The sequence below is a fragment of the Anopheles ziemanni genome, chromosome 2, assembly GCF_943734765.1.
Source record: "Anopheles ziemanni chromosome 2, idAnoZiCoDA_A2_x.2, whole genome shotgun sequence".
Lineage (NCBI taxonomy): Eukaryota > Metazoa > Arthropoda > Insecta > Diptera > Culicidae > Anopheles > Anopheles ziemanni.
Window position 1 is genome coordinate 86,679,729 of NC_080705.1, and position 9,457 is coordinate 86,689,185.

Sequence of the window (9,457 nt, forward strand, 5' to 3'; positions counted from 1 at the left end):
TTTATTTTACGCACAGATCATTCGATAAATGCCTCCTGCGGATGTTTATTCTTTTTTATAGTCATAGTTTTCGGAGCTCATATGCGTTCCCGGGCAGCCTCGTGCTACCAGAGGTCCGCCGGGCACTCAATTCCAGCTAGTTTGGTGTGGTTCCGCCTGGATCGACCAAACATGGTGCTGCCTCCGGGTGTTATCGAATTCCGAGAGACAAATCATTTTTATTGCACCGAAAAGCCATCGCGGTCGACCATTTACGCCACTCGGTGTTAAGCGTGGATCCCGGTGTGCCGGGATTTGTGGATTGGGCGACTTTAGGCCACGGATGGCTGTAGACAAACGGGAAAACCGAAATTCAGATACATTGCCAACGCGGGTGCGGTAGTTATCAAATTATGTCGCCGGGAGAAGCTCAGTTTTCAATCAGTTTCACCCGGAACGCGAACCGGCGCGAATATAAATGCTAGGGCCGTTGTTGGCACAACTTGTCATGTTGTGCTTTTGCGCATCCTTTCGGGGCCGTGAGAACCCCACGGACACGTCGAAACTCTTAAAAATCCTCCAAATCTACGGTGTTTGCGAACGCACAGCGTGGTTTTATTTGCGGCACAGCCGCGAACACTTCGATAAGACCTTCCTAGCGGAGAAAAGTGTCCACGATGGCTCGACCACATCGCGGTTGTGATCCTGATTTTATTGGCCTATTTGCGTATGCAAAACACCACACCAGTAGGTGGATGGAGTTATGGATAGAATTTTTCCCGATAAACTCCGATCGCGTGACGGATGACTTATGCCGTTTTGTCGCTTTGCTCTTTCACCAATGCTGTTGAAAAAGTGTGTTTCACATAAATCGAACATAACGGGGTACGCGTGCAGATGGATGAAGTTTATTACTTTGTATATTTAATAACAGCTTCAAGAATGATATATGACTCTACATGATCATTTCACCAACCAACATTCAAAATTCAGTTAGTATTTAATTGGTCGGTTTGAACTTGATTCGTTTTTGTGGAAATCCTTCAATTTATGTACCCAGTATGATTTGTACCATTGATTTATGAATATGAACTTAACTGGCCTTAAGTGAATATATTGAAACATCATATGATTACCATGGAAAAGGTTAATTGGTGGATACTGTAAGCTTTGTGATAAGTAAATTTCAATATCGTTTTGATGTTTGTGTTTTGTGTTCTTCTGGTTATTTGGCCTTGGGAGCTTAATTAATTGGTTGAGCATTTTAAGGCACCGAATAATGAATATCACCTCAGGCGTAAAAACCATCGCTAATCTATTCGTGCCTTTAAAGAGATGGCTGATCTTAGTCACAATCTGGAATAAAAGAAACCGTACAATAAATAATTCGGCCCCTTCTTCAGCATCAGATGTTCGCTTGAGTTGAGGCGCCTCTTTCCGGTTGCTCTGATTGATGGGGCAGCTGAGGCTAAAAATAAACGTTCAATGCCGTAAAAATTTTGTTAATGGGTTGTGGGTTGTTCTTATTTCACTTTGTTCTTCCTTTCATCGCCAGACACGGACACAGGAGGTGCGAGCTTTCGTTCGGTTGATTTGGGTTCGATTTGCCTCCACAACATGATTGGGAAAAATAGACTGCTAAATGGTTGCGCGTTCCTTATGGTGTTTTTGGGTTTATTTTCCAAAGGCACGTACCGGCAGCAAATTGCCTACCACTTTTACGGAATGATGGCGTTGGCGGTTTGTTTTAGCATAGGAATTGGTTCAAACGGAATGGTTGTTTGCAAATATAAGTATCACATATACGCATTACATTTGTCTTAAAATGTTCGATAGCTTTTCTGTTGGAATTTTCAATATAAATAATTTACTTATTTACGCATTTCAATGTTCAAATTATCTTTCAAAATATATTATCAAAAGATTTTCGTACGCGCTGTCTTTAGCAAAGGTTAATTAATAAATTAGAGAGTAGAGTACCGATACCAGAGAACTTACTCAATTCCGAAAGGGCATTATAATTTAGTAACCTACCGCGACTTAGAGTCAATCAACAGCCTCTAGAGAGTCTTGTGCTTTGTGGTTGAGAGATTATGTGCAGTCTGTTTCTCTATAGTCAGATTGTTTCTAGTTCCCAAATTAGCTTCTTCCGGAGGCGAATACTAAATCTCTCCAGGATCCTGTTTCATTTCAATGGAGCTTACGCTAGGGAAATGCGAAAGACGTGCTTCGCTTGCTGACATGACGCCACGCATTGCGCCTGGCATTGTCAACTGCTTGTCACCACCCGACATCCGCCATTAACCACGCTGAAGGCGGCATTCGGGAGCTATTTAATCGAGATAATCTGATAACACCCGACCTGGACTGGCCAGTCGACAAGATACCGTCGGTTCGTTGTTGTTCCGGCAAATTAGTAGTCCAAAGGTGAGCCCACCCGCTAATTAGGTTCCACCATTGTGGGGCACGTCAACCGTTCCGCGGAGGTGTGTGTATTCGAGTGCAATGGCTTGGGGAGTTGCTTATCGTGCCCTTTGCTGCGAAGTGCGTGCTGGCCAGGAAAGCGGGAAGTAAACAAACCGGGCGACTGGTCAAACCACTGTTTGACCGATGCAAAACTAACCTACACCACAGACGACCGGTTTTCCGTTGGTCAGCGTCGATGCTCGTGACTCACGATAATCGTGGTGATTGTGTACCATTGGGTCGGTTGGTGGGTCGACAATACAGAGACAAACCCACCGCATATGAGAAGAGCTCGTGTTCCTCACTATACACTCGCAATATTTCTCGATCCTGTCGTTTTGATCCACCGGAAGTTTGAGGGGCGGTTTGAAATGTTACTCAACATTATATTGTTAACTTTACTGTTTGTTGACTGAATGCCTCTAAATATAATATTGGATCTTTTATGTGCTATATAAAGTTATTTTACTTTGCGTTAGCTGAACCATAACGTTTAAAATACCCTCAGTTCCTGTCAATGTCGATGAAATAATTTCAATTACCGTGATGAAATTGTACGTTTGATCACAGCATGAACCGCACGACGGTTACCCTACTGCACGATAATTACCAATTAGTTACCTTTTGCTTCAAACTACACTTGCAGCGCGTGACGATTCTTCTTTTTTTCAATGTTTTATGTTCAATTTATGGTTAGTTAGCCCGAACGGTTGATGTGCAGCTAGTAGCGTAGAATGGCATCAAAGAGTTTTCTTCTGCAACAGTTATAGCTTACATGTTGAAGGGTGTGGTAAATAATTAACTCTAAACGGTGATGTAATAGGTTTTTAATGGATATTCTTTGAGCTCGCGTGTCAGTTAAACTACATGGAAGCTTGAGTGAACCATGTTTTGAAGCGAAGTCACAACATGCAGCCAGAAAAATTGGTTTTCTTGCGTTATCGAACTCTGTTTTCGGTTTTTAATTTTTCATTTTGTACAATCACACTAACGTGATGGCTATGACATTTCAAAATCTATTAAATATTTTTTTATTTGAGCAAGAACTATTTTGTTGACCGATGACGTATTTTTTGTCAATATTTAAAGAGCTAACATCATATTTCTTATGTGTGTGTATTTGTTTTAATTATAGCGTATAGGATTTTTACCTTTGTAACCTCAAGGGCAAACGCTTCAAAGCACACTGGAAGCAAGTATTTTAATTTTCTTTTCTCATCAAACTGATGCTACATCGCACGACCTTTTGCAGCTGGTTTAAGCACTAAAAACATACATTTCATTAGTTAATCTTGCTAGCTGCATCGTGAGAATTTTATCACGGGGTTGTGTTTGTTGTACTGGAACGATATTCATGCTACAGATGGAAGCTGGTAAGGTAATCATCTTCAAATTTATGTTGAAGATTGTAAGAGTTTTTAAGAGAGCTTTTTTTAAATTTTCATCCAAGAAATCACCTTTTAGGCTTCTCGATGGATTGGTTCTTTGAAGGCCATGCGTATCGAACGTAGGGGTTTTTCCACGAACGCCCTGCAATGCGTTCAACCGTTCGGAACTGGCAAAGCATTCTAGGAATATTGGGCTCGCCATCAAGCAGTGAACCATCGTAGCTTGGAGCCCTTCCTTGCTTCAGGTGCTAGGCCATTGGAGACTTCGTTTCACCTCTTTCTCACGCAACGGTCTAGGTTACCTTTAGGTAGCTTATTTTATGGGTCTGTAACCCGTTTTGGAAGTGTTTTGCTAGCAATATGGCAAGTTGTGATTGCCGGCGGTGGCATTGCAGCAACAAGTTGGACTTTTTCTTTGTTTCTACCGGGTTTCGAGGCTCTTGGTGCTCTTACTTTTCTTGATGCTGGCTTGATGGGCTTCAATTCAGGCTGGACTAGTGAACCATTCCGAGGGGAACTTGGTCAGCAATTGACTTAACGTGGAACAAAGAACAATTTAAATCAAGCAGATGTCTCATACATTTTTTCCTCATATGATGGTTTCTAATTTTTTTATTTGCTTCATTTAATACTGTAGCTAAACAAATATGAAATCTAATAAAAATGTCGTTTAATGGTTTACTAACAATCTTTAGATTTAGGAACACATGCACTGCTCAACATAAACATGTCCTTTATTTGCGATCCGATGCACATTCACTGCCAAGCGTACTGAAATCCCTCAATCCCCACTATCATAAGACAGACCATAGAGAGCCATCGGACCATCGCATGCTGCGCAAGACGTGTACAGCACGATGAAGCATTGGCACTAAGAGAGGGGGCAAAAAGATCAAGTTGGCTAAAGTTTAACATTCACCCAACTTCGCTGCACGCCACAGTCTGCCAGTCGTCGTTGAGCCAACCGCACGTTACGGTCGTATCTAGAGCCGGCAACCTTCCTCAGACCGGTACGCAAGCGAACGGGCGCAAACAAACCAGATTCCGGTTCGGCTTCGTTGAGCAACTTTCGCTTTTCAATTCCACCCATCGCGAAGTTCGTCGCTTGACTGTGCGTCCAAGTCGCGTTCTTCTAAAGTGTTTCTTGTGTGGATTGATCGTACAAATCACAATAATGGTTCATCAAGCAAAAGTGAGTGAAATGCAACGGTGTATTATACGGTTCTTTATTGGATCGACGAATTGAGCGTATGCACAACAGATGCTGTGATGTAGTTTAGTTCCTCTTACTCTTTTTTTATGTGTCACGTGTTAACCGAAGGTTAAGAAAAGTCAACAGATAATTATACCTTTATTCCAATCTGTGAACCCGTTACTCATATATCTAGGTGACTCGATTTGTTTGCCTCCATTTTGGGGTATTATGCAGTGAACATCTGGTAAAATGTCTAGCCACGTCAATGAGTCACCCGGTGGCTTTTTTCCTGCCCGGGGAGAACGCAAATCTTGCATCGCTTTTGGTGGGGCTGTTGTTTAAATCTGCCTTCAAAAGCCATTTATTAATTTGGATAGCGTGCACAAAAACAACCTAGTTAAATAGTGAAACCGGTGATCTCACATTGGACAGAATGATCGCAAGAGAGTTAACTTCATAAGAAACCCATTGATCAATGCATTTTCTAGGAAACCTATATTTTAAGACACTGTTTAAATTACACTTGTTTTCTATACACTTTTTAAAATATTTATTATTTCTCTTTTTTTAAATATCGAGGAGTCTTGCATCGAATTCTATGAACGTATGAAAGTGTAGAAACAAGTTAAAGAATACTTAGTTAACGAAATAATCGAATATGAATGTGAGATAATTTTATTTCTAATGTGATGTTGACTCTGCTACGTTATGTTTGCTTGTGTTTCATTTTTTCTTTATTTCTTGTGAGCTTTAAGTGTGTGTATCTAGTACACTCGTTCAAGTTTCGTGTTTCAAAGTAAGCCTTTCTCTCAAAAGAAAAAAAAAATGCTCGTAACAAGAAAACAGACTGTTACAACACGATATCTACGTAGGTTGGCATTCTTAACATTTTGTATGCTTAACTGGTCGTAAAATAGTGCGATATCCGCATGCCAGTTATTTGTGTAAGGCATATGAGTTTTCAAAACATATGCTTTGTTTACATTGTTCCATGAACTGTGTTGTACAATTCCATCCTTTTACATTAATTGATCAGAAAATTCTTTATCGAATGGAGGGATAATCATCCGTCAGAATTGAGGCCCGTTGGTTCGCTTGGGGTAAGCTCGATAGAGCTGTGCAGTTTATGAAATTGTCTGTATTCTACGGCATCCGTTCGAAATTTCAATTGCTTGCATGTAGGTTTTGGCTGGGTAATGTTTTACAGCGCATCCGTTTTCCCAGGCACAAAGGCATATTTCATTCATCCGGTTTGATGCCACTCTCTTCTTTGAGGATATCAATTCAACAGCCACATAATTTGCTGGTGGTGCGAGTGTAAAGTCCCTTGCCCTGCATCACTATTGCCAGTGGTGATGTATTCCTAGGCAAACCGAAGTGTGGTTACGAACTGTTGCAAAAAGAAAATAAAACATAAACCAGCAAAGCACAGAATGTTTCATCGGAACAAATCGGAAGTCCGGGCTTATCCCGTGGCTCGGTGGCTATAGCAGACCATTTGTTTGCGGTTGAGCTGTAGCGTGAAAATGAACGCCAGTCGAGTTCCGGCAATCCGCCCGAAACGTCAAAACCGAGCGAATAAAATCTCGGTCAGTGTGGCGGAACAGGGTTGAAACTTTTTACGATTTCACTGTCATTTTTTCCCAGAATCCGTGGCGTTGCCTTTGCGCCAACGTTGTCGCAAAAAAGTAAAACTACTCGAGGGGAGAAATTAATTTTCCAAAATGACACGAAATGCTGCGTGTGGTTTGAGGGAAAGTTAATTGTCCGGAAAAAATTACCACTATCGTGTCCCAGCTGGCTGTCCTCGGGCTACCATATTGGGAGGTAAATGGTGCTTGAGAATGGGTTTCAGCACTGTTGGTTTTTGTTGTTGTTACTTGATTGAAAGGAAAACCAAAAACTAAAACTTTCGAACGCAGAATTACAGAACGTTTCACAACACGCAGGAGATTTGATGCCGAGCTATTTCGTTTTCATCCGACAAAAAGTGTTTGTCGATAGAGAATGAATAATTGAGAGAAACTTTTCTCATCTAAAAATTTTCTGTCACCTATTTATGAAATTTACACCGAATTACCTTCTAGCGGATGAAGTTAATTTTCGTACCTCACTAAATAATTGCAGTTAATTCATAACAAAATTTTTCACCGTAACGGATGCCTTTTTCCACTTCAGTGTACAATGTTCTGAATTTACCGTACTTGGAAAAACCAAAATTATAGATGAACTATTTATGGTACCACTGCCGACGCATTTTACGCATCGTTTCTATTTTCCAGATAACACTCAGCAAATGTCTCCGATTCGGTGCCATGGCTATGGTTTTGGTAGCGCTGCTATCCATCACACCGTGCAGCGCTCGTCCGGCTATCGAGGCGGACGATTCGGTAAGCTTAAATGCGTCCAAGCTCACCCGAACTCGTAGATCTAACTTAAACCACATTTTCCAGGCTGACGGTAAAATTGTAAACCAAAGTGCAAACATCAACCAGCCGCGGTCAAGCATATTGGACAACATTTTCAACGTATGTACCTCTAGTGCGCTTCAGAATGTGTCAACAGTTACCTTTGTCCACTGCCTCACTTTCCGGTTCCCTCATCTCTTCTTTTCCTTCCAACAGATCCCAATCCAGACGCTGAAGGCCGTCAACGATCTGGTGCAGAGTATTGCCGGAAATTTGCAGCAGGCCGGTTCCGGCAGTAACTTCCGGGCTCCCTCGGGCAACAACGTGCGCAACATCAACGTCAACGTGGATGGCGAAGAGGAGGAGGCGGTCGCCGAGTTGTCGAAGAAAAATGAAATCAAGAACTAGGCTGACCATCCTCATTTCGGCTTCCGAGTCGCACGCTGATGGCGAGTGCGATACGAAATTGTTCGTAATTGTAATTATTATATGTAAATTTGCTCATCCAACAACACACTGTACATAAGTGAATGATCTGTGATTGACGTGGTATGATTTTTAATGACGCAAACGAGACCTCTTCCACCTTGATTAACCTGGTCCGAAAGCAAGGTGATTTGTGAATAAAAACATTGAGGAGCATATTTTTCACAGAACAACGTACTGTACAAGAGTTAATTGAAACAACTTGAGCGCCCAAACATGACTATCAAAAGTAATTAATCTGAAGGTAAGCATCGAGAGCTCATCATCGCCGGCATGGTTGAAATACACCGGTGTTCGGTATCATCTCTGTTCGAGCACAAGGGAATGGTCTGGGGGCTTAAAACTTTTACTCGAATATGCATAGTACAATAGCAAAAAAGACGATAGCTGACGAGAAACTGCAGTCTGCGGTGCGGTTTCGTTGGTTAATGAGGAAAAAAATGATTAAAAGAAAAACAAAACTGGTGGTTTTAGATGATTCAACAATCAGTAGACCGAGATGTTCATTAGCGTTTCGTTGGTTATTCATCATCGAAAATGTTACTCTAAAGGGGCATGATTTACATTTCTTTGATATTTCAAACGTCTGTGTGGTAGCCTTATTTGAAATTTAAATTTTATTCAAACATTGAAGTGATGTAGACAACCAATAAGACTTTATTTTACCAATGCGTATATTGAGGTTGTGCATTGAAAATTTGGTGCAAAATAACTTTAAATTCTATACTGTATGCTTAAAGTCTATAACTTAATTAAAAGTGATTCAGAAACATTTCTCATCCATTTTTTTAAATTAGAATTTGTATGTATAATATAAGCGTGCAAAACGAAGCAGAGCTGCAACACGTTGCCAGTCTGTGCAACTAGTGTGCGTGTATGTGGGTAAATGCATCGTCACGCATCGTAACAGAAGTTGATTTTGTACCAACGCATTTGATTTATTTAAATTTTTGTTTTATAACTTTTTTCATCCTCGGGTTTGCGTGGAGTTTGATTTAACTTTGATTTTAATAGTTCACTTGTGTTCGATTCATTGTAACGTTCTGTTAAAGAGCTAAACATAATAATAATATCAACTTATTTCTGGGAAAGATATTTTACTTAAACGTTTCTCAACCTAGTTCTCATTAACGACAAGGAAAATAAATAATTAATGTAGCTCCACACGTAAACTAACCCCTTTCGAATTCAACCTTGGCAGGGATGGCACTAGCAGATAGACAAAGAACGAAGGGCCAAATATAAAGATTACAACATTATCGACCGGTGACAATCGAGTGGCGAGCGGACCATTAGTGGCAGTACGTGATTCCGGTGAATAGATTTGCCGCTCGTGCTCATGAAGGCTCGTGGCTGAATATCGTTTACTTTATTTCCTTCCATCCTCCCATCCCTCCATCCCAGTTCGGCCATCTTTCCCTGGTGTAGAAATTCTTTTTCTCTCTTTCATTTTCTCAAACCGAGGCGGGACAGTGTTTGGTTGAGCTGCAGTACAAGCTGCCACTATATGGTTGACTTCCGATCCAAACGAAGAG

General features: G+C 41.1%; 1 protein-coding gene across 1 annotated transcript; it reads left to right on the forward strand.

Annotated features, from left to right (window-relative positions):
* The first annotated feature begins 5,007 nt into the window (after positions 1-5,007).
* Positions 5,008-7,844, forward strand: LOC131294629 (uncharacterized). Its single transcript, XM_058322673.1, has 4 exons — positions 5,008-5,025; positions 7,311-7,418; positions 7,482-7,556; positions 7,653-7,844. The coding sequence occupies exons 1-4, from the start codon at positions 5,008-5,010 to the stop codon at positions 7,842-7,844; spliced, it is 393 nt and encodes a 130-aa protein (XP_058178656.1).
* The last annotated feature ends 1,613 nt before the right edge of the window (positions 7,845-9,457 follow it).

Coding starts and splice junctions, on each gene's coding strand:
- LOC131294629 (XM_058322673.1), top strand. Junction 7,419..7,481: donor CTATCGAGGCGGACGATTCG/GTAAGCTTAAAT, acceptor CACATTTTCCAG/GCTGACGGTAAAATTGTAAA. Junction 7,557..7,652: donor TATTGGACAACATTTTCAAC/GTATGTACCTCT, acceptor TCCTTCCAACAG/ATCCCAATCCAGACGCTGAA.